Below are 23,658 nucleotides of genomic sequence, written 5' to 3'. Positions count from 1 at the left end.
TGTTGTTATTGTTATTGTTATTGTTGTTGTATTATTGTTATTTATAATTTGTACAAATAACCTCCTTGTGGTTCGACCCCGGTCTTGCCGGGTTATTTATTACTTCGACACTCCTGCACTTGGGAGAAGACATCAATCTTTTAGTTGTGTCATGGTACATGTAGCTTGTTGATCTTTGGTTTGATACTGATGAATTTTTTTCTTTTCATTTTATCTCTTCTCGTTAACTTTCATGAGTGACCTTTAAGTTTTCAAAGTAGATATTTAATTTGTTTTTTCTTCATGTTTGGTCCATGTTCTTTTTTTTTTATTATTTGTTTTATTTGAAATAATTTATAATTATTTTTTAATTTTATCCCCCTTTAATTTCTCCAACTATAAAATTTGGTCCATGTTCGTTTGAGATAATTTCTAAAATTGATTTTTTAATGAATGCATCACTTTTCAAGTTTTTTCCTATCATATTTGATCCTTTTTTTTATTGCTATTTTTTTATTTTGGTAAATTTTTAAAATTATTTTTTTTTCAATTTCATCCCTTAACATTAAATTGGTTAGAAATTGAGCTTTTTCATTAAGTTTGAGTCTAAATTTCACTCCATGTTTAACAGATTTACTCAGATTATAAGTTTGAGATATTAACCTATGTTTAACGGATATTAACCTATGTTTGAAATATCAACCTATATTTAACAGATTTACTCATGTTTGCTTAGTTTTTTTTTCTCTCTCTCTCTCTTTTAAAAAAGCTTATGCTTTTCTTTTTTATAGGTTGAATAGATTGGACACCATTATTTTTTATTTGTTTTTTATAGGATTTTTTTATGATTTTGAAAATGATCTAGATTTTCTCAAGTCGCTTTATTTTTTTTATTTAATAAATTTTAATTTTTTTTATTAAATTAAATTAATTGAGTGATTATAAGTATGCAATGCTAATTTTATGATATTTTGTTTGGTTTGCGTTTTAGGTCATTGTTATAGCATTGCATACTATTTCTTTCAATGTTATCATGCAGCCTTTTATAACGGTGTTAAAATCATCTTAGTGAACTTTTTATAACGGCACAACATTGTTCATGATGAAAAGATAACAAGACTATGTTGGGCTTTTCTTTTTTCTCTTCTTATGTATGATATTAGCAACTCATTTTTTTAATTGATTATTGCTATTTTCTTGTTTGATTTGTGTATCATTATTACCTATTTTTAATTATGTTATTAAATTAATCTAATTTATTTGATAAAGCCAAATCAATGACTAAAGTCTTGGATTTTTTTGCTTTTTTAAAGGCATTACTACCATCACTTGAGTATCTTGTTTTATATTGGCAAAATTTTGATTTGATCTGCAACCCAACACGAGTCATTAATCTAGTTATTACATAAAAACACAATGCAATAAACATGACTAAAAATTTGCAAAAATAAATAAATAAACCCATAAAAATTTACAAGAAATGAAATTTCTAATATCCAACAATGATGTCAATTCCATTTAGTTTTGTATAGAATTATCATTACATCTCATTCCAGTTCAAAAAACATAACAAATTAAAATAGATTTTATCCAATTTAAAATCTCAATTTAATTTGGAAATTCTACCCAGATTACACTCGTAACATTTCAGTTCCATTCTAGCCGTTCTGTTTCGACCAAATAATATATTCTTTTGTTTTTTAATAAAAAAATATATGCTTTTTTTCTTTCTAATTTCACCCTCCAACACCTAGTTTACTAGATACTTAACTTTATAATTTGTTGTGGTTTGTTTTTTATGGTTATTTTAATCTTATAATTAAAGTTACGAGTTTTGCATGTTAACATAAATAACATGAGTTTTTTTTTAATATCATTTGAATTATTTCTTTTTAGTTTCATCGTTCAATGTATTCAATATTTGGTTAATTATAAATTAAGTTTTGTCACTTATTTTCTATTAAATTATCTTAATTGTATGACCTGAGTCATAGATTTTATGAGTTAATCTGAGTAGACTTAGATCATTTTATTGCGTCTTTTTTTATTAAATTTTCTTAATTTCATTATTCAATAATGAATTTATTGAGAATTGAGCTTTATATGTTTATTTATTTATTTATTTTGAGGTTATCATAATTTTATAACTTGAGTCGTACATTTAAAAAGTTAACTCAAGTTGATCCATGTCAATCCAATATGTTGTCTTCTTAATATATATTTTTTAAAAGATGTTGTCTTTAATATTTTTAAATTAAACTATATTTTTAATAATTGTTCAAGTTTTTTTTACTTATCAAGTCGATAAAATTATATTAATTCAATTTTTATTTTTTTACTCGTGTTTAAAATTTAAATTGTATGATTTCAAATTAATTTATCTTTGAATTTAAATTATATTTGTTTGATATATATATACATATATTAAATTATATTAATTAAAAAAAATATATTATATTTGTTTAATATATATATATATATTAATTAAACAAATATAATTTAAATTCAAAGATAAATTAATTTAAAATTATACAATTATTAATTTAAATTTTAAATACGGATGAAATACTCTGAACCAAAACATTTTAATTATAAAAACAAAACCTGAACTGCAACAGAACTAACAACCTTTATTTCTAAATGTATCCCACTTATTTTCCCAGAATGCACAATCCACGTATCTGGCTCTTCCTGTCTCTTCTATCCAAGCAAGGCTTCAAGCTCTTCCTCAATCAAATCCACGCTTCACTCCAATCAAGCGAGTACACATCCACCTGTTTTCTCCTTCGCGTTAGCTCACTAGTTTCCCTAATGGCGCCTCATAAATAAAAAAATCCTGATGGCGTCCTCGATATTTTGAGTTTATATTGTGCCAAGGACTATTTTTTAAAGTGTGTTTGATATAATAATATATTTATATAATATTTTTTTTAAATTTATTTTTCATATTAACATATATTTTTTTTTAAATTAAATAAAAAATGAAAAAAATTTATTTTTTTTTTTTAATTAAATAAAAAATGAAAAAAATTTATTTCTTTAAATATTTTTTAAATACAAAAATAAATAAGCTTATATAAAAGACACGAAGAATAGTTAACAAACAAATAAAAGGAATAGTAAATTAAAGCTATTAGTTTTGTCTTGCGAAAATATACATACAAATCTAGCAAAAACCGAGCCGCTTAACTACCGCTCCTCTCTCACCAATTTAAAATCATGCCTCTCCACGTGTCAAACAGATCATCGTCACCACCAATTTTATTTATTAATCGTACGGATGATAAATAATTGAGGGTTTAGTTATCTGACGTTTTGAATTATTCCACGTAGCATAATCGAAAGGACTGGAAATATTTTCTATTCTTGTAACTATTTTAATTTTATTTTCCCTTTTGTTTTCGAATCAAAACCCCTCTTCTCGTGAAACCAAAAGAAACCCTAGCTCCTCTCTGTTTCCCACGTTAACCAAAAAACAAATCCCTCAAATTATCGAAAAATTAGCGACTAAATTCAACAATTCGGTTAGGGTTTTAATTCGAAATTCATAGATTCACATACTAATCCGTGTTCCATGCACGTGATCTTCGTATTTCTCTCGAGAAATCGAATTCTCGCGGTATTTCAATCCAGGTACGTTTTTGATTTTGTCCCTTTGGATGTTATTTGGTCATTTCTGGGTTAGTTGGTGATAATAAGGCCTTGATTGTTTTGTTTGGTGTGCTAATGTTTGAATTTTGGTAATTTAGAGGGTAATTTTGGTCATTTGTTGTGGTTTTTGTTTTTTTACAGATCTGAAAATGCATGATTGGGATTTGAAAATAAGGGGTTTTGGTTTTTGGTGTTTGGATTGATGGAAAATAGAGTAGGAAAGTCTCATGGAGTGGGAATTCCTAAGAAGTCGAGATCCTTGGATCTCAGGAGTCTCTATGAAACTAAAAATTCAAAATGGTATCAAAATAGTAATAATTTGAAGCGGAAGGGTGGTGGTCTAGGTGATGATGAGAAGGGACATAAAAACAAGAAGAGTAGAAAGGAGGTTTGCATTAGTAGTTTTAAGAATGTTAACAGTAGCTATAGTAAGAGTTTAAAGGAAGTGTATAATGGGAGTTTGAGTTCAGGTTTGAAGGACCCGAGGACTGGGTTGATTCAGAGACTGGCAGCTAGTAATGGGTTTAGTGGTGCTTCGTTACCGTTGGAAGATGGGGCTGTTAAAATTCCTAGGCGAAAACGGGGTTTTGTGGGGCGAAGGAAGGTGGACAATGGTAGTGAAGGGGGCAAGCTGGCAAGGGGGTTTGGCAGGGAAGTGGGCAATGCTGACCAGGCTGAAAAGTTAACTGGTGAAGATGAGGGTAAAGTGGTTGAGAATGGCAGTCAGGAGTCGAAGGCAGTGGTGATATTGGTTAGTGTAGTGGGTGATGTGGATCAGGCTAGCAAGTTAACCGGTGAAGGTAAAGGTAAGCAGGTTGAGCATTCAAAGGCTAAACAGAAGAAAAGTTCCGATGATTTGAAAGAAAATAGAAATGGTGAATTGGATGCAAGTAGGCATTTGAAGGAAGAAGACGGGCATGATGGTCATTCAGTTGTTACAAAAAGAGATTCATTGTTGAAGAAGTCTGAAAATGGCCCTTTGGTTGTTAATAATGGGGATTCATCTCTGGAAAAGTCACTGAGGAAGCGGAGTAGGAAAAAAAAGGATATGGTGTCTAACAAGAAAAGAAGCAAGGAGGCTGACCCATCAGTTGATGCTTCTATAAAGATCAGTGATGTTTTGCACGATGAGGATGAGGAGAATCTTGAAGAGAATGCAGCAATGATGCTATCATCACGATTTGATCCAAGCTGCACGGGTTTTTCTTCAAATAGCAAAGCCTCAACTTCACCATCTAAAGATGGTTTCCAAGAATTTGTTGCTCGTGAGTCTAGCTATGTCTCTGGATCTGAATCTTCATCTGTTGATACTGATGGTAGAGTATTACGACCTAGGAAACAGAACAAAGAGAAGGGTAACATGAGGAAACGGCGCCATTATTATGAAATTTTCTCTGGGGACTTGGATGCACATTGGGTTCTCAACCGGAGAATAAAGGTCTTTTGGCCTTTGGACCAGAGTTGGTATCATGGTCTTGTTGGTGACTATGACAAAGATAGGAAGCTTCATCATGTAAAATATGATGACCGGGATGAGGAATGGATTGATCTCCAAAATGAAAGATTTAAACTCTTGCTGCTCCCTTGTGAAGCTCCAGCTAAGACTCGAAGGAAAAGGTCAGTGACAAGAAACAAGCGCTCCAATGGGGGAAAGGAAAAACTGATGTCTAGAAAAGAAAAAAGGGACCTGATGACAGAGGATGATAGCTATGAAGGGGCTTATATGGACTCAGAGCCTATCATCTCATGGTTGGCTCGATCCACTCGTAGGGTCAAATCCTCTCCTCTTTGTGCCTTGAAGAAACGGAAAACTTCTTATCTATCTTCTACTAGGACACCACTGTCTTCCCTAAACAGGGATAGAGGCAAGTTATGTAGTAATTCTGCTTCATCAGAGAGTGTCGCCACTGATGGAAGGAGTGGTTTGCCTGTGATGGAGAAGCCTGTTTACCCCAAAGATAGTAAGCTCCCTATTGTTTATTACAGGAAGCGGTTCCGTGAGACAAGCAATGTGTTGTGTCATGAATCCAAGGGTGTTCATATTTCTGCTAGTGTAGCAGAATCTGTTAGATCTCTGGTGTGTCATACTGTTAATTCTGGGCCTTTGGAAGGGCACAATACTTCTCTTGGAAGATTGAATCCTGATGAGGATTTGGATAGGTTGGATGCTTTTGATCCTTTATGGTCAACTAATAAAGCAGGGTTGTTGAGATTAAATATTTCTGCCATAGAACCAAGATGGTTCAGGTTCAAGTTAAGCTTCCTATTGCCTTCTGTCCCACTTCACTACTCATTTGGCTCAGAAATTGTTTGGTTGATCCATGCTATGGCACTGCTTCAGTATGGTATGCTTATGACTACATGGCCAAGGATTCATTTGGAGATGCTTTTTGTCGATAATGGGGTTGGATTGAGGTTTCTCCTGTTTGAAGGTTGCTTGAAAGAGGCTGTAGCTTTTGTTTTCCTGGTCTTGGCAATATTTTATCAACCTATTGAGCAGCAGGGGAAATGTGCTGACTTCCAGTTGCCAATAACTTCAGTCAGGTTCAAATTCTCTTGCATTCAAGATTTCAGAAAGCAGTTTGCCTTTGCATTCTACAACTTCTCTGAAGTAGAGAATTCAAAGTGGATATACCTGGACCATAAGCTCAAAAAGCATTGCTTGCTTTCTAGGCAATTACCTCTGTCTGAATGCACTTATGATAACGTGAAGGCCTTGCAATGTGGAATGAATCAGCTCCTTAGTCCTTGGGCCTGCAGTGATGCCACCTTAAATAAGGTACTTTAACCTTATATAGTTAAATATGCTTCTGAAGATGACTTGCAGCTTTTACTTTTGCTTCCAGATTTTTCCAAATTCCTTTTCGTGATGTTGGTCTCTCTGTGTTTTCTATTTTTCTCTACATATGTGCCTGATTTTTTTCCATTTCTTAATGTACACATCGTTTGGCCTTTTTTGGCCTGTTACATTATTTTTTGTTCATTTTTGTTTTGATTATTTTAATCATTAATCTGACGAGACCAATAGCTGCAGCATAGTTACCCTTGTTTGGGACAGCTGTGCAATCCTTTGCACTGCAATTCTGAAGGGCTGCATGGGGTGTTTTTTTTTTTGTTTCAAGGATTGTTATTAACTGCCATGATATTTACTGTTAAACAGGTCTCGCATAGGAGGTCTAGACAGAGCATCGGTCGTGTGGGGTTCTCCAGAGAATCTACTTGTGTTAATGCTAATCTGTCTTCTTCTAAGTCGGATAAAAATCACAGATATTTACCTTCATTTGCGGTTTCTTTTACTGCTGCTCCTACTTTCTTTTTGGGTTTGCATCTGAAGATGCTTATGGAACATAGTATGATGCATATTAACTTTCTGGATCACGATTCAATAGAGCATCCAGAAAAATCCAGTGGTTTGCTGGCTGACAGCTGTTCTAGTGTAGAGGACTGCTCCAAAGAATATTTAGATGGTACTTCTGGTAATGATTTTAAAGCTTTGTTGATGGGTGCTGACTTTGATGGATGCATATCTCATGCTAAACCAGAGTCACAAACAGTTGATGAGGCTGATACTGGTTCTCATACTCTTCTGAAGGGTATTACGGTTGAAATTCCATCAGTTAATTTGAACCAGCATGTTAATAAGGAAGTACACAGTGTTCAACGGTCCTCTGATCTGTCATGGAATATGAATGGTGGCATTATTCCCAGCCCAAACCCTACTGCTCGCAGAAGTACCTGGTATCGAAATAGAAGTAGTTCTGCATCTTTTGGGTGGTCTGATGGAAGAACTGGCTTTCTTCAAAACAATTTTGGTAATGGACCTAAGAAGCGACGGACACATGTTTCTTATGCATTGCCTTTAGGAGGTTTTGATTACAGCCCGAGGAATAGAGGACAACAGCAGAAAGGGTTTCCACATAAACGAATCAGGACAGCCACTGAGAAGAGGACTTCAGACATTTCCAGGGGTTCTGAAAGAAACTTAGAGTTGTTGTCTTGTGATGCAAATGTGTTGATTACAAATGGTGACAAAGGATGGAGAGAATGTGGGGTGCAGGTTGTACTAGAGCTTTTTGATCATAATGAGTGGAGGCTTGGTGTTAAGCTTTCTGGAACTACAAAGTATTCATACAAGGCACATCAGTTTCTGCAAACTGGGTCAACAAATCGGTTTACACATGCCATGATGTGGAAAGGAGGAAAAGAATGGACATTGGAATTTCCTGATAGGAGCCAGTGGGTTCTTTTTAAAGAGATGCATGAAGAATGCTACAATCGGAACATGCGAGCTGCATCAGTTAAAAACATCCCTATTCCTGGGGTCCGCCTGATAGAGGAAAATGATGATAATGGAATAGAAGCACCATTTTTCCGGGGTTTTAAGTACTTTCAGCAGCTTGAAACAGATGTTGAGTTGGCTTTGAATCCATCAAGGGTGCTATATGATATGGATAGTGATGATGAGAAGTGGATGCTGGAAAATCGAAGTTCTTCAGAAGTCAACAGTAGTTCACGGCATATTTCAGAAGAAATGTTTGAGAAGGCGATGGACATGTTTGAGAAGGCTGCATATTCTCAACAGCGGGACCAGTTTACATCTGATGAAATAATGAAACTTATGGCTGGACTTGGGCCCACAGGAGCCATCAAAATCATCCATGAATATTGGCATCACAAGAGGCAGAGGAAGAGAATGCCTCTGATCCGTCATCTCCAGGTACCTTCTGAAATTGCTGGTTATTTTCCATTGTTTTTTTTTTTTTTTGTGTTTGAGCTATGGATGACATAATTTTTGGTTCATCATAAGGTTATGAAGATTTGCCTGTTTTCTTGGTAGAAGGTTAAGTATTTGGTTCTGATGAAATAATCATGATCTTGAGGTTGTTAACAACAAAGCATTATATATATAAATCCAAGATATGAAGAAAAGTCGTGCTTGTAAGAATTTAAAAGGGAGGAAAAAAGACAAGTTTGGTCTAAAGGAGCCTTTGGAGCTATAGTTTGGTTGTTCAAGCACTCATTGAAACAGATAAGTAAGAATTAGATGAAGGACAAGTTTCTTGATAAATAATCCTAGTCAATTTACATGTTAGCTTAAATCAGGAACTAAATATTGATGAAGCAGCATATGGACCTGTGATTTATGTTCTAGTAAAAAATCTCAGCTCATTTGTCTTGATTAAACAATCCCAGTCAAGTTGCATATTAGCTTAGGACAGGAGCTAAATATTGATGAAGCAGCGTATATACCTATGATATAGGGTCTTGTTAAAAAAAAAAAAAAAGCTGGGATAAATGAGCCCGGAGAGAGTTTCAAAGGGAAAGATAAACTGTAACGTGCACAGAGAGGAAACTATTGTTTCCACTCTTCACATCTGTAATAATGGACTGAGAGTTTAGTCTTCTGTTGAATTATTCAATGACCAACTGTTGCATGACCACTATTCACATCTGTATTAATGAAATAAAAAATGTGTCATTTTACTTCAATTTGACCAGGCAGTTCTCTAATCTTATGGTCCAGCATGTAACTTTGTTAAACTTGGTTTATCTTTTAATATGCTGTGTTCTTGTATGCGCCTTTTATATGCTGGTATGTTTTCTGTTAAACATATTTTTTGGCCTAACAAGACGTGCAACTATGCTTTTTATGCAGCCACCGCTCTGGGAAAGGTATCAGCAGCAATTGAGGGAGTGGGAGCAAGCAATGGAAAGAAGCAACACAAGCCTCCCCAGTGGATGCCATGGGAAGGTTGCACTCGAAGACAAGCCACCCATGTATGCTTTCTGTTTGAATCCTCGGGGTTTGGAAGTGCCTAACAAGGGATCAAAACAAAGGTCACATAGGAAATTTTCAGTTGCTGGAAAAAGCAATGCGTTTGCAGGAGATCATGATGGTTTTCATCCATGTGGTAACTTTTTTTACCCATTGATATTTTGACTAAGCTTTTCTTTTTTCTCCATTTCCATTCCTTAATGTGCTTCTCAACTTTCACCTTAATCATAATATATTTGTTTTCCTAGGAAGAAGAATAAATGGCTTTGCTTCTGGAGATGAAAAGACTATATATCCAGTACATAACGATGAATCTTTTAATGACTCCCCATTGCCTCGGATATCACCCAGGTTCTTCTCACCACAAGATGCTTGTGCCCCTGGATATTTCTCAATGACTGGTGATAGGTATGATAGAAATCATCTCCAGAAACTTCGCAGGACCAAGTCAAAGAAACTTGGGACCTGTGTGTCTCCCTATAGTATTCAGATGGCTTCTTTATATAACCAGAGAATGATGGATCAGGGTAATGGATTTCATCGGTGGAATGCAAGTTTTTCTGACTGGCCTAGTCAGCAGCATCACCAGATAGATTTTAATGCGAGACATGGCCTTGAACAGTTAAATGGTTCAGATCTTGATGAATTCAGGTTGCGTGATGCTTCTGGTGCAGCTAAGCATGCACTCAGTATGGCTAATATCAAGAGAGAAAGGGCACAAAGACTGCTGTACAGAGCAGATCTTGCAATTCACAAGGCTGTGGTTGCTCTAATGAATGCTGAGGCTATAAAAGCTTCTTCTGAGGACTTAAATGTTGATGGGTAGAATGAAAAAACCACATATGAGATGATACGAATTTGCCAGCCCCTTCAGCTTGCAGTCTGCATCCTCTGAATCCAAAGAATTCAGTTATAGACTTCACATTGTTTTTGCTGGAACAGTCTGGTGTTTCTTTTATCAGTGGCTGTGACTTTTTGTCATTAGCCTCTCCAGTGGGTTTCTAACAAGAGTGCTGTGGCATTTAGAGGGAAGAAAGGTTTTTTTATGTTTGCCCCTGCCGCATTAACCTTTCATCAATCTGGCAGTTTTGGTTAGTGACTTTCCAGGTCTTATACCCTCTCTTTTTTTTAATTCCTGGTAGCTGGTTTACCTGCACAGATCCTGCTGGTAAATGGGTGTGTGGAGTTTTGGCTGTGGATCTTTGTACAGATTTTTGTTTCCTTTTCTTTTTGTTTTTTTTCCTTAACCATGATAACAAAGTAGCAGTTGGCCGAAATAATACGACACCCCTGGATTCGACTTACAAGTTCCCATCTGATTCAACATTGGAGCATTCACTAGATTGATATGTCTCAACAGAATGCATTATCCATGAAAGTAGAGGAGGAAAAATCCTGTAAGTAATTTCTTATAATCTTTGATAGAGATTCATTGGAGGTGTATAATTTATTTCTGGATCATTGTTTCAAATCCTTGTCAATATTTAGTTAGATTCCTTGAGTAACAGAGAGGTGGAAAGTTTGTGGCCTTTCTTGTTCTTGTCAATATTTTGTTATTTAAGCAGTAAATAAACACGTAGAAGTTCATGGGTTCTTCACCTCTGCGGTCACTCTCCTCTAGTCATGTGCGTCTTTTCATGGGAAAGAAACCAAACCAAATAACTATTTTCTATTTGACCTGAAACCCCAACAGAGAAACCTGAAAATATAGCTGACAGAAAATGTGTTGTGAATCCGTGTTTGAACAACTAAACTTAACAGTGTCATAGACTTGTTTCAAGTGCACTTTGATATTTTATTATGTGACGGACAAGAGTGTTTTGTTGGTGGAGTCATGATTGCAAGTTTCCTTTTGGTAGCGTGGTTGCGACATCTGATGGTGATATAGAAATGTTCTGCAATTGAAATGTTTTTCTGAGGATATGGTGATCCGTCGTGGGTGGGGGTATAGTAATGCCTGTCAGCTCAGTCACTTGTTGCTGCCTTCACATGTTCAAAGTTCTGTCTTCACCATGCAATATTCTTTGATTGTTGTTGTTTTAGTTGCATTTTGTAAATTCTGAAGTAAAGCAATTCCAGAATCCAGACTTTGCTATTGTTTCTCTGATGAAGGGGAAGACTGCGTTTTGTGATTCAAGGTTGGCACGAGGCTGTCTGGCAAGGACCGCCTCCTCACGCCACCAAGGGTTTAAGTGAATTCAAAGCATGCATGGACATCATCTTTATGAAACTTGACCTGATTATTTTTCCCATTAGTTTCGTGGAAAGTGTTTGTGATCTGTCTCATTCTCTGGTCGCGTGATGCTCAGATCAAGATAATTTTGATTTGAAACTTTTGCACTTCTTCCATGAAGAACATCAATGAGGATTTGGTATGTCTGCTGTAAAGTCTGATTGGATTAGTAATCTCTGTTCTATGTTGTTGACTGTGTTTGATCCCATGTTTGACAAGCTCATTGCCATTAGGACAGTACATGCCGCATATGCTTGACGTGAATCGTTAATGAGACTACTTTCCTGCTTTTATTTCTGTTTCCATCTTGCTTCTCTGATGGACGTTAGGCTGGTTAGCAAGTCGAATCTTATTGCCTTCAACCACTAACCTCAGCCAGGCTTTCATTTAAATAAAGCAAACACAAAATCCAGAAATTGGGATGGTTATGTTGATCCAATTTGCTGTTATTTCTAGTTTTTACTCGAGGAAAATTGAATTTAAAGTATAACTAAAAGTGTTGTAGTAGCTTTGGAGGTTATTTGTAGCATATCAGGATGTTTCAATGCACTCCCAATATCCCATAGAATAAAAACTAGTGGATGTTTCAATGCGCTCCCAATATCCCATAGAATAAAAACTAGTTAATTGACTAGTTATAAATACAGAGATATATTTTTTATTAAATTTAATTAAGCGTGTTAATTTTAAAACTTTACAATTTAGCTCACACTCTAATTGTAGTTTTTAATTAAACTTTGTGAGAACTGGCAGAATTAAATAAAATTGATTTTATAGGTTCAAATATAACCTTGATGATAAATAAAAACATGGTGAGCTTTTAAAAAAATCCAAGGTGACAATTATTTTTTAAATATTGAGACAATGATATATTGAATTGACCCCAATTCTTTTATAACTCAGGTCATAGATTCATCAGGTTTATAATTTTTTTATAAACTATTTTTATTTTATTTTATGATAAAAATAGAAGTTCATAAAATTGAACACTGATATGAAAATAAACACTTACTTGAGGCAATCATAAACTTATAAAAAATAAATAAAAATAAATTATATAGGTTATTTTTCAACCAATCTAATATTGAAGAATAAAATAAAAAAATAATTAAAAATAATTAAAGGACAAGCTAAAACATATGTTACCAGTGGGTAAACTCATCAAACCTATAAATCAAGTATTTGAGCTAGCATGTCAAACCTGTAAATTGAGTTATTGACTTTACTGAGATTGTAATTTTTCCTTTTGAAATTATTTTTTATTTAATTATATGATAACAAAATAGATAATAGTAAAATCGAATACAAATCTAATACTGAGATTTTTTGAGACAACGATAACCTCATAAAAAATAAAATGAAACCAATTATGAAACTAAATTCATAATTAACCTAATATCTAAAGATGAAATAAAAAAGAGTTAAACTCGTCAAACCCACGAATTAGGTCAACCAATCAAACTTCTGAATAGATCCATGTACTTTATAAAGTTTAATAACATGATTTTTTTCTAGAACTTTTTTAAAAAAACCAAATGAGAAAAAAAGTAGACAATAAAAAAAGAAACCCCACCAAACCTGTAAATCAGAACAACCTAGATTATGATAACAAATCTGCAAATTATACTAATTCTATAAAAAGATAAAATAAAAATAAATAAATAATGAAACCAGATTCTTAACCACCTCCCATATTTAAAGATGGAAATGACAAAAAACAAAATTTTAAAAAAATCATAAAAAAAGCAAAATACTGTAATCAACAATGGAATAGATAAGGGTGAGCAATGATTTCTCTACACTATTTAATTTTGGTTACTTTATAAAATTTAATAATATGACTTTTTCATAATACTAATTTTTTTTAACTACACGAGAAAAAAGTAAGCTATAAAAAAATTAAATTTAATTAAAAAACACCCCACAAAACCCGTAAATCAGGGCAACCTGAGTTGCTTTTACAAACCCGTAAACCACATTAACCTCATAGAAATACAAAGTAAGAAAAAAAAAATTAAAAAATCAAATTCTCAATCACACAGATATTTAAAGATAAAATTGACAAAAACAAATTTAAAAAAAAATATAACAAAAATTCAACAAAACAAATAAAATAGAAAAAGCAAAACACTGTATATTATTATTGCAATTCACACTGCAATAGGTGTAGGTGGACATTAGTTTCCCCACACCCTTTAGTTTTTACTAGATATTCAACTTATGCTTTGTCGTGGGTCAAATATTTCTTTTTCAAATAAAAAATTCTATACATTGACTTTTTGAACACCTTTTTCAGTTAAAACATTCAAGCTAGAATAAAATTTTTTATATATACAAGTAATCAAATAAATCAAGAATAATGTATATTAATAAATGAAAAACAAAATCTTGAACAATAACTAAAAATAAAGATAGAAAAATTGAGAAACACATATAGACCAAAACATTTAATCTCATAAGTTGAGATATTTATCTAGTTGTGTTTACTAAGTTTGTTTCTTAAAATAATTTTTTTATTCGAGCAAACAATAATAAAAATAGAGATAAAAATTAAATTGATTGAATAAAATAAAAGAAAAAAAAATATTATGCAAGACTGTATATATTAGAAATATCATCTGAAAATATTGTTTTATTATAAAGTTCATCAGTACAAAAGATAAAAAAATAAATTATAAATGAATCAGAAAAACTCATCAAAATTTAAATGCATAACAAAAAAAAAATCATCTTTTAAAAGATATTCTCTTACCAAAATAAAATAAAGAATAAGTATTAATATAAATATAAAAAACATTTAGAGAAAAAAACCATATTAAAAAACCATTGATTTAAACAAAAATTAAAAAAAAAATCATGCAATAATTCAAATGTTGAGACAGACGACGTGTCGTCTAATTTGCCCATATTTCAAATACTATAGTAGTCGGAAAAACACAACTTAAGTTTTTTGTGATAAAAAAAACTTGTTTTTCAATCCATTTTGACCCAAACACCTACAAAATACTTTGAGAACTATAATAAAACTATACATGGCCTAAAAAACCAAAAAACCATTCCAAAAACCTATGCATAGTATTCACCCTATGCATTTTAGTTTTTAAGTTAAATATATACTTAACTCGTGATTCGCTGTCGAAAAAATATTTTTTTCAAATAAAAAAATTATATACGTAGGTTTTCTCAACATGTTTTTCTAGTTAAAAAAGTTTATGTGCACATGAAATCAAATAAATCAAGAACTATGTGGGTTAATAAATTAAAAAAAAAATCATAAATAATAACTAAAAAAATAAAAAATTAAGAAACAAATGTAGATCAAGATATTAATCTTGCAAGTTAGGACATTTACTTAGTTATGTTTGTTAAATTTATTTATTAAAATAATTTTTTTATTCAAGTAAAAAATAATAAAAATATACACAAATTAAATAGATTGAATAAGATAAAAAGGAGGAAAATACCGCACATATTAAAAATATTTTTTTATTTAAAAAATAAACTTCATCTATACAAAAGATAAAAAAAAAATTTATAGATGGATTTTAAAAAACCCTTTAGAATTTAAATGCATAAAAACAGCTATAATTGAAAAGAGACTCTCTAAATAAAATAAAAGAGAAAAGTGGTATTAATCTAAATAAAAATAAAAATAAATTTAGAGAAAAAATATAAAAGGCATTAATTTAAATAAATCCATAAACCCATTTTGAACTTGTTTTTGACTCAAATACCTTAGAAATCATGATAAACCTATTAATGACAAAAAAAAATAAAAAATATCTCAAAAACTAAAATTAACTTGAGTCAACAAATCAAATCGAGATTAGATAAATTTTATCACAAACTTTAAATGTAAAATACATCTAATATGAATTTTTCTCATCAAATAAAACAATTGGACCTAAACATCAACTGTTTTTATGATTTAAATCGGTGTCAAGAATATTTTTTTCCCTTTACTACTTAAATCTAGCAACCCCTGTATTATTTTAAGATACAAAAAAACATATAATTTGTGTTATTTTTAAAGTTAGAGGACCAAAATATATCTTTCCCAAAATTTCTAGTAGGTTACCCATGTTTAATTTAATTTTTATTTTGGTCTTTATTTTTTCAATTTCGCTAAAAAATTATAAGCAAGTAACCTTTAATTTGAAATAAATTGTCTAAAATATAATTTTCAAAACCAAAACAAATTTTCAAAACATAAATAAGACCATCCAAATTTATTTGTGTGTGTTCGTGCTGGCCTTAATACTTGTTGTGGGCAAGACTGTTATTCGCTATATCGGACCTAATTCCCATCCCTATCTGGCCCATTAAGACCAAACCCGCGAATTTTAAACTTAAATCCGCAAAACCTCTCAACGGCCATAAAAACCAGCGAGCCAAAGCGTCTCTCTCGGCTATTTTCCCTCCGCTAATTTCTCTCCACTAATTTTCTCTTATGTTTTCCCATCACCAATTTCCATTTCTAGGGTTTCTCTTCTTCAAATTCTATCACATTCTTGAGACGCTTTGGTTTCAATCAATCATCCTTTCTTGCTTAATCATCCAGCGCCGTTTCACGATCAGAAAAAGAAAATGATGAAGAAAAACAAAGAAGAGGAGAGAATTGGGAAGATAATTCGCGGTCTTCTTAAAATTCCTGAGAATAGTCGTTGCGTTAATTGCAATAACTTGGTAATTTCCCCCCTCTCTAATTGAAATCGTCTTTTTATTAATTAATTAATTTATTTTTTGTTTTTTTAGGGACCACAATATGTCTGCAAAACTTTCTTCACCTTTGTTTGCAAAAATTGTAGTGGAATTCAGTAAGTATATTTTGATTTTGCTTTTTTTTTAATATTTTTCTTAATTGTTTAATGTATTGAATTTTGTGTTATTTAAATATGAGATATGAATTAATTTTGATTAATTTTTCTAGCCGGGAATTTACGCATAGAGTTAAATCAATTTCGACGGCGAAATTTAACGCGGAAGAAGTTAGTGCTCTTCAAGCAGGAGGGAATGAGGTTGTGCATGAAATTGAATACTACTTGATAGCCAACGATCTCAGTAAATTTTGCTAATTTTTTTCTCTATGTTTTTGATAGAGAGCGAGACAAATTTTTTTGAAGGAATGGAATCCGCAGCGCAATCAGCTTCCTGATAGCAGGTGGTTATGGCGATATGCTTATGTTTAAGAGAAATGCTAGGCTTGTTTAAGAGTGACATGATTGTGTGATCCTTATTGTGGAGGGAAAGCACAAGATTGCACATTCATGGGTGTGACTATGCTTGGAAATGGGAATTCCTTTTTTTTTTTTAGTAGCGGGGAATTTTTTAGTAATTTGTTCTGATAATTTAACTTTTTGCTTCTAGTAATCAACAAAAGGTTCGAGATTTTATCAAGCATGTTTATGTGGATAGAAGATACACTGGTGAGAAAAGTCATGAGAAACTCCCACGGCTGAGATTGGTAAATCTCTCTAAAGACAGATACTGATTACAGATAAACAATTTCTTGTCTTGCAAAATTTTGGTCAATCTTTATCGGAATGTAATGTTAAAAACAGTGAATTGAATAATTTGGACCGCATGAACTGGAATCTTGGGAATAGCAGCAAGTCTGGAGTGTGATCCAATTAAATTTACTGTAATTTGTTAAAGTTCTTGTTGCTATTATGCAGAATGACAAGGACGACTCTGGTGAGAACAGGTGGGCTGTTTTATATTCTGGTGGATCTAGAAGTCCAAACTATGAAGATAGACATGGGCGGAGTGAAAGATCTGGTTTTAGTGGAAGAGCTGACGACAAGACAATTAAATATTATTATGATGAAAGAAGAAGTCCTCGTTATTCCCAAGAAAATTCAAGATATGGAGGTTTTATGAGACGTCCTGTTCGCATTGAGGTTGTTGATGACAGGTTTCGAGATGATGGAATACGAAGTAGCAGGAAGTCTGGTGCCCACCCGTTTGCTCACAGAGAGTCCAGGTTTGGGAACAATTTATCTGGCATTCAAAAGGACATGCATCAGTCAGGGTCCCATGCCCCTGTGGTACGCCCTCTCAAACATATTCTAGGGGGAAATATTCCACCTCTACAGGTTGGTGAGCATTCAAAAGCACCAAACAGGAAGGATGCAGATGGTTCTGCGCACAATCAGGTGGGGTAATTTCTAAAGTGATCCGGTAACTATAGAATGGCTGAGTATGCTTACTTATGTACCAAAATCTTTATTAAACCATTCCGGTCAATTCTTGGGAGGAATGAGGTAAGGTGGCATATACAACATGCAAGCTGCACTGGCAGAACTTGTTGAGATGAAATATGCAGCGTTGCAATCGTTGTTAAGACGTCATCATTTCACTTGTATGGATTTTCTCACCTTCTCTATTGAAGGTTTATTTCCAAAGACAAGTAGTGCTGGTGAAATGATCATGAAATTCCACATGCTCTAGAAACAATTATATATCAAAATTCGTGCATAAGTTGAAGTTTTACAAACTTGTATTTTGTAATTTCAGCAAATCACAATTGGATATTTACTGTCAGTTCTTGCAGACTATGTACTTTCTAGTCCTATGAAATTCATAGCGTTCCTCATTGCAGATGCCCCCTTCTTCTGGCCCCATGGAATCTGCTGATGGAAATCCTGTGCAACAGAAAAGTCACAATTCAGAAAGCTCGGTTGATTTAAATTCCAATTCCAAGTCCTCCGATGCTACCGCAGCACTTCCTGCTCCGGAGAATCTTCTGTCCAGTGAAGGTGGCAACTGCTCCTCACATGACTCCTCTGGAAAGAATAACGCACTTCCAGCCCCAAAACAAAATACTTTGGAATTTTTACTGATGGAGTTAGCTCCCTCAGTCATTCCTTCTGACAATGCTTCTGAAATACCAACTAATGATAATCCGTCATCAGCTGCATCTGGAGAAAATATAATCATGAGTAGTGGTGCTTCAGCAGCTGGGCCTTCGGGGCAGATGTTAACATTAAAAAGCAGTGCTGTTGCTTCTGCAATTGCATCTGGAGGGAACATGCCTGCTGGAAGTGTTTCACAAACTGTACCTGTGGAGCAGATGTCAGCACTTCCCTGTAGCGCTGGTGCTTCTACAACTGTGTCTGGAGGCACCATGCCTGTGGGAAGCATTTCACCAGCTGCACCTGTGGTGCAGACATCAACTGCATTTGGGATCAGCCCAGCTGTGCATGTTGAGGAGATATTAACACTAGTTGATGCTTTTGATGCATCCACAATACCTTCAAATAATTCTTTGCCAGCACAACCTTCTAATGGAGTTCCTCCACAAGCTGCACTTGATAACATTCGTGACTCAACTTTCGAGCTTCTTGACGGGCAACAGATATCCACCATGCGGCAACAACAGCCTGTTGATAGTAGCTCTGGTGGACAACAGGCTACTAATACACCTGCTCGAGCGGTAAATGATCAGGTTAGTTTAGGACTTGATCTTGAATTTAGGATTTTGAGGAACATCTAGAGCCATGTTATTCCAGAGTCCACCGTTTTTTTCCTTTTCTTCTTCATTTTTATTTTAAAAAATCTATTCAAAAGATATAAGACTGTTCTGGAGTATCCACAGATGAACTTCTGTGTCTCAAATATGTGAACTGTAACTTCACCTTCGTCCCCATAGGCCACCTCTGATGATCATATTCCAGATCCGTTGTTCAATTAAATAACGACTCCAAAATTTGGCTCAGATAATTGATAATTAATATGAGTGCAATTAAAATAGTTGACATATTTTATTTTTTCTCTATTCGTTTTATTGTTTTAAGTTTGTTATGTTCTCTTCTTAAAAATAATATCCTATTTTTCTATGTCTCACATACATCATGCATATATGCCTGTGTGGGGATGGTAGTGTCAAGTATATTTAGTTTTTGACTTTTTTGCCTGTTCATCAAATTTTCGGCTGCGGACTTCATCAAATGTTCATATTTCTCAGGGATCTCCAGATTTCCTTGGTGAATACCTTTCTCCAGATGTCTCAAAACCAGCCCAAGAATCCAATTCCGAAGCTCAATCCCAGCCTCTTCCATCAGAAACAAAGTCTAGTGGAAGAAAGGAACTTCCAGCGGTGATTGGCTTGCCTTACATGGTGTCAGTATCTCCTGTTTCTCAAATTCTTCTAATGGTATCTATTAAATTTTCTGCAGGACCTTTTTACTGGAACTTATTCACCAGCTTCAGACCCAATACCAGGTTGTCAAATTTGTCCACCTTATGGCATGGGACTGAACATGCAGTATTATCCTAATGCAATGGTATGTTATTCAACAAATCATAATTTTATTGAATTTGATTTTGCCTAAGTGGAACAAATAGATGCTGATGACCTTTATTGGGTTCTCTTAAAGCCTGTGCCAGCATTTCCCAACATGGCAAAATCAACAAACCCATTTGATCTTAACGGCGACACCACTTCGGTACCACCCCTACCAGTATGTACAACACTCAAACTGATATTTATCATGCCTTGCCCTTTCTTATCCTACCTTTTCTCTTTTCTGCTATGTTTATATCTAGCTCTTGCTATCTTGCATACCTTTATAAGATCAAACTGCGGTTATATAGGCCTGTATGAGTTCTTCTCCAATCTCCATGACTTCGACATATCATGTGTCTTTGTACACTTTCGATGTGTATCTAACTCACACCATGGCCAAGTAATGGGGTCCTCGAGTTTTTCTGTGACTAGCATTAAAACAAGTTTGCAGATTGAAAAATATGGTTCAAGAAGCCAACGGAAATGCAATTAAATTTCACATGTCGTGAGTCAAACAGTGAAGTTGTATATCCTAATATTACTTCTCCTTGTTCGATCATGATGAATTCACCAATACTTATAACATATACAAGCAATTTGCATAGAATAATATTTGTACCCATTCTATGAACCTGGATGTGTTTTATCGTCAACATCAAGGTATGTTGCAAGGCTAGAAAACATATCCACTGCAAGCAATGTTTTCGTTCTTGTTCAGAGCTGTCACAGAGCCTTTTTGTTTCTCCTGAGCTCAAATTTGTAGTGAAAGCATAAGCCTCTTGTGAAAATTTCTAAAAATACACTCTTTTGATGTAGTTTCCTTCCATGGAAAATTTGCATGGTAATCTCCCAGTGCATACTTCTGCAATGCCTCCACATTCCCTGTCCTTCGCATCAGCCATGCCTTACGGTAAATTCACTTCTGTGTATCTTCAATTACTCATAATTAACACCCATCTGGTGCTCATATTCGATTGCTATATCTTAGGTGGATACATGGGACAACAAGCAGACACGAATTTGCCTCATTCCAGGTAACATTCTCTGATCTCCTCAGTCTTGTCATTTTCTTTCAAAATACTTTCTTTCCACCATTTGGTCATCTTTATTATTCAGATTTCACCATGTCATTTGGGTTCATTTGCTTATTGGCTCTTGAAGAACTAACTTCCCAAATGACTGGTAGGGGGAGAGTCAAAAGTCAGCGAGAAACAGGATTCATAAACTGTTTCAAAGTTTCATGGTCTTTATAAAGCGCGATGATGTTATTCAAAAGATATCCTACAAGGCACCCTCTTCATTGAAAATATGGGGTGGCCATGGCAATCACATAAGCATTTTCCACATCAAAGACATCCAAAACAGTATTTTGCTGATGCATAGATAACAAGCATAATGCTTTGTCTGCTTTCTTCATACATGCATGATTAAGTTCTATTGCAAATGATGATAAATCCTCTTACATGGACTAGAAATAATTCATGCTCTATTGAATATTGTTTCAGACCACATGGGCCTTGCGACTTTGGCAGTGAGGGAGTTCCTTTTGGGTCTTTGAATATGGCTCAACAACCAACTGGTGGATACTTGCTCCCAACCTCCTCAAGTTCTCTTAGTTTAAAGGGAGGAAATCCATTTGGATAGAAAAGGTTCAAGTTTGAATGTTTTCAGGACAAAAATCTACCTTCCTTTCTGTTGAAGATCAAATGGGAACAAACTGGCTGAATGACATCGTCTTCTGCACCTCCGGCCAAGAGGATGATCATAAACAGCTACAAAAGAGCATAGAACTGACCATTTTAGACTAAGGTACATTTCCAGAATCATGTATTTATCTTAGTCATCATCATTAACTGATCTCTTGTTTCATTTCTGCTCACCAGGTGAATGCTGCCATCTCCTACAGGTTGATGATATGGTTTATATACTCTATTGAAGCGAGCTTCTTTCAGGTATTCGTTAATTAAGAAATACAACCATGGAAAAACATGAAATCGTAGTAGTTCCTGCAATCCACTTCTGATCCATGTCATTATATCTATTTTGTCCAGATTTTTTTCAATAACATTAACGATTTTATAATTAAAGTTTTTGGTATGCTTTCAGAATCTCTCTTTTCTTTCCTCTTCTTATGCATCTATTTTATAATTTTTTTAAAATGTTGCATTTTTGAAATAACAAGTTTGAATGTCAAGATTTCTTATTGCCACATATATAAATTACGTTATTTTACCTTTTTTTTTTATTTCAAATTATGTTAATTTGGTAATTTTTTAAAGAAGTTGTGCTAATAAGCAAAATTCCCCCTTTCTATGGGGGATTGCTGTGCTCGTGCTACTAAGAAGCTTGCTTAAAGACCAGCCTTGCTAAACATTATAGCTTCATGGAACTCAATGGCAATCTCAAGATCCATGAGGGAGTTCTGTGAATTATTGAAATTGCATTGGAATATTAGATCCCTGACTAGTATGTGATTAAGGCTTTACTATCATTTATACCCAAATAACGGGAGGCTCACTGACCATTTTAGACTAAGGTACATTTCCAGAAACATGTCATTAGTTGTTCTAAGATATTGGGTGGTGCTGAAGGCAAGTGAGCCTCCCGTTATTTTTGACAGTACACTCAGGTTGTTCGGAGTGGTTCTCAGAATTGTTTTTGCCAGCTCAAGCAACCTGGCCTGCAAAATCAGTGTAACTTCTTTTTCTTATCAGAATGCAGAAATCCAGTTCTGATGGAGTCCAATAGACGTCGTGTAACCTAGATGAACTTCGTATTTTATTCGATCAATGGTAGTAGGCTTTTAGAAACTTGAGTGGAAATGTAATGCTGACTCTTCTAGTCTTAAATCTTTGTCCATTTGAGAAGTAACTTTGATGGAAGGCTCAAAGCACCATTGCCAGTTAGGAAGTGTGTTTAACATTCAACATGGCATTGCTATAATCTCATGAACCCCAGAGCTCCTTGTCTGTTTTTCATTAATATATAATAATTCCAGCAAAAAAACTGGATTTAACTTGAGAGATAAAGAAAGAGTGGAAGCAGAAGATCACCAAGATTTTTCTGCTGCAGAGGAAGAGGTTTGTCGAGGAGCAAAACATCAATCTAATGACTAAGGAACACAAGCATATAAAGACATGTTTTTCTGTTGAAGCTCTTCGCATTCTTCCGCCCTTGCTGTCTTCGGATCAATTCAGGAAAAACTGAACCAAATCAAACCGATAATATATGTAAACTCAGTATAAATCCTGAAATTAAACCCTAGTCCCTCTATCCCTTGTCTCTTTTACACACAGCCCTCTGCCCCTCTCTGCACAGCCGCTCCCCCTACTCCCTGCATCTCCTCTCTTCACCATTTCCCTCAGCCTTGAGCCTCAACAGCACCTTCATCCAATCACCATCTCACTCAACCCCTTGAGCCATATTCTTTATCATGTCGCTGGGTCCTTTTTGAGTCAGAGTTTCTCTGTATATACATTTCAAGTAGTAAGTCCATTTTTTCTTTCAGAATATGTCCACATTCAAATGAACTGTGTAGTCCTATTAAGTAGAATATGAAAAATCTCAGAAATGGGATAAGTAGTAAAGCCCTTTCCCGACTAGCTCATAAAGCCTGTTGTGAGCTTCAATACTTGGATCAAAGTATAAGAATTTCCCAAGATCTGGTGACTTCGGCTTTGGAGGAGTCCGCTCTAGATCACTGAATATGACTCGAAAACCAATCACAGCAGA

At 34.3% G+C, this 23,658-nt stretch overlaps 2 protein-coding genes across 9 annotated transcripts; both read left to right on the top strand.

Moving 5' to 3' along the window:
- The first annotated feature begins 3,389 nt into the window (after positions 1 to 3,389).
- LOC105122346 (Enhancer of polycomb-like transcription factor protein) lies at positions 3,390 to 11,004 on the top strand. The gene is made up of 5 exons (XM_011021416.1): positions 3,390 to 3,612; positions 3,772 to 6,409; positions 6,791 to 8,347; positions 9,287 to 9,542; positions 9,655 to 11,004. The coding sequence occupies exons 2-5, from the start codon at positions 3,833 to 3,835 to the stop codon at positions 10,230 to 10,232; spliced, it is 4,968 nt and encodes a 1,655-aa protein (XP_011019718.1). The 5' UTR covers positions 3,390 to 3,612; positions 3,772 to 3,832; the 3' UTR covers positions 10,233 to 11,004.
- A 5,037-nt stretch (positions 11,005 to 16,041) lies between these two features.
- Positions 16,042 to 21,944, top strand: LOC105122345 (probable ADP-ribosylation factor GTPase-activating protein AGD14). Of its 8 annotated transcripts, none has more exons than XM_011021411.1 (14): positions 16,042 to 16,325; positions 16,395 to 16,456; positions 16,570 to 16,657; positions 16,739 to 16,800; positions 17,007 to 17,103; positions 17,315 to 17,794; positions 18,241 to 19,086; positions 19,606 to 19,737; positions 19,817 to 19,924; positions 20,018 to 20,101; positions 20,743 to 20,836; positions 20,915 to 20,960; positions 21,432 to 21,735; positions 21,810 to 21,944. In XM_011021411.1, exons 1-13 carry the CDS (start codon positions 16,227 to 16,229, stop codon positions 21,568 to 21,570), a joined length of 2,337 nt encoding a protein of 778 aa, XP_011019713.1. In that variant the 5' UTR covers positions 16,042 to 16,226; the 3' UTR covers positions 21,571 to 21,735; positions 21,810 to 21,944. The 8 variants fall into 8 exon arrangements, with proteins under 8 accessions (XP_011019713.1, XP_011019710.1, XP_011019709.1 ...); XM_011021408.1 differs by having other exon boundaries at positions 19,573 to 19,737; positions 21,833 to 21,944; XM_011021407.1 differs by having other exon boundaries at positions 19,573 to 19,737.
- The last annotated feature ends 1,714 nt before the right edge of the window (positions 21,945 to 23,658 follow it).

This window comes from Populus euphratica, unplaced genomic scaffold, assembly GCF_000495115.2.
Source record: "Populus euphratica unplaced genomic scaffold, PopEup_1.0 scaffold19.1, whole genome shotgun sequence".
In the NCBI taxonomy this organism is placed as follows: Eukaryota; Viridiplantae; Streptophyta; class Magnoliopsida; order Malpighiales; family Salicaceae; genus Populus; species Populus euphratica.
The sequence above is the reverse complement of the archived record's forward strand: the minus strand, read 5'-3'. Positions and strand labels throughout refer to the sequence as shown.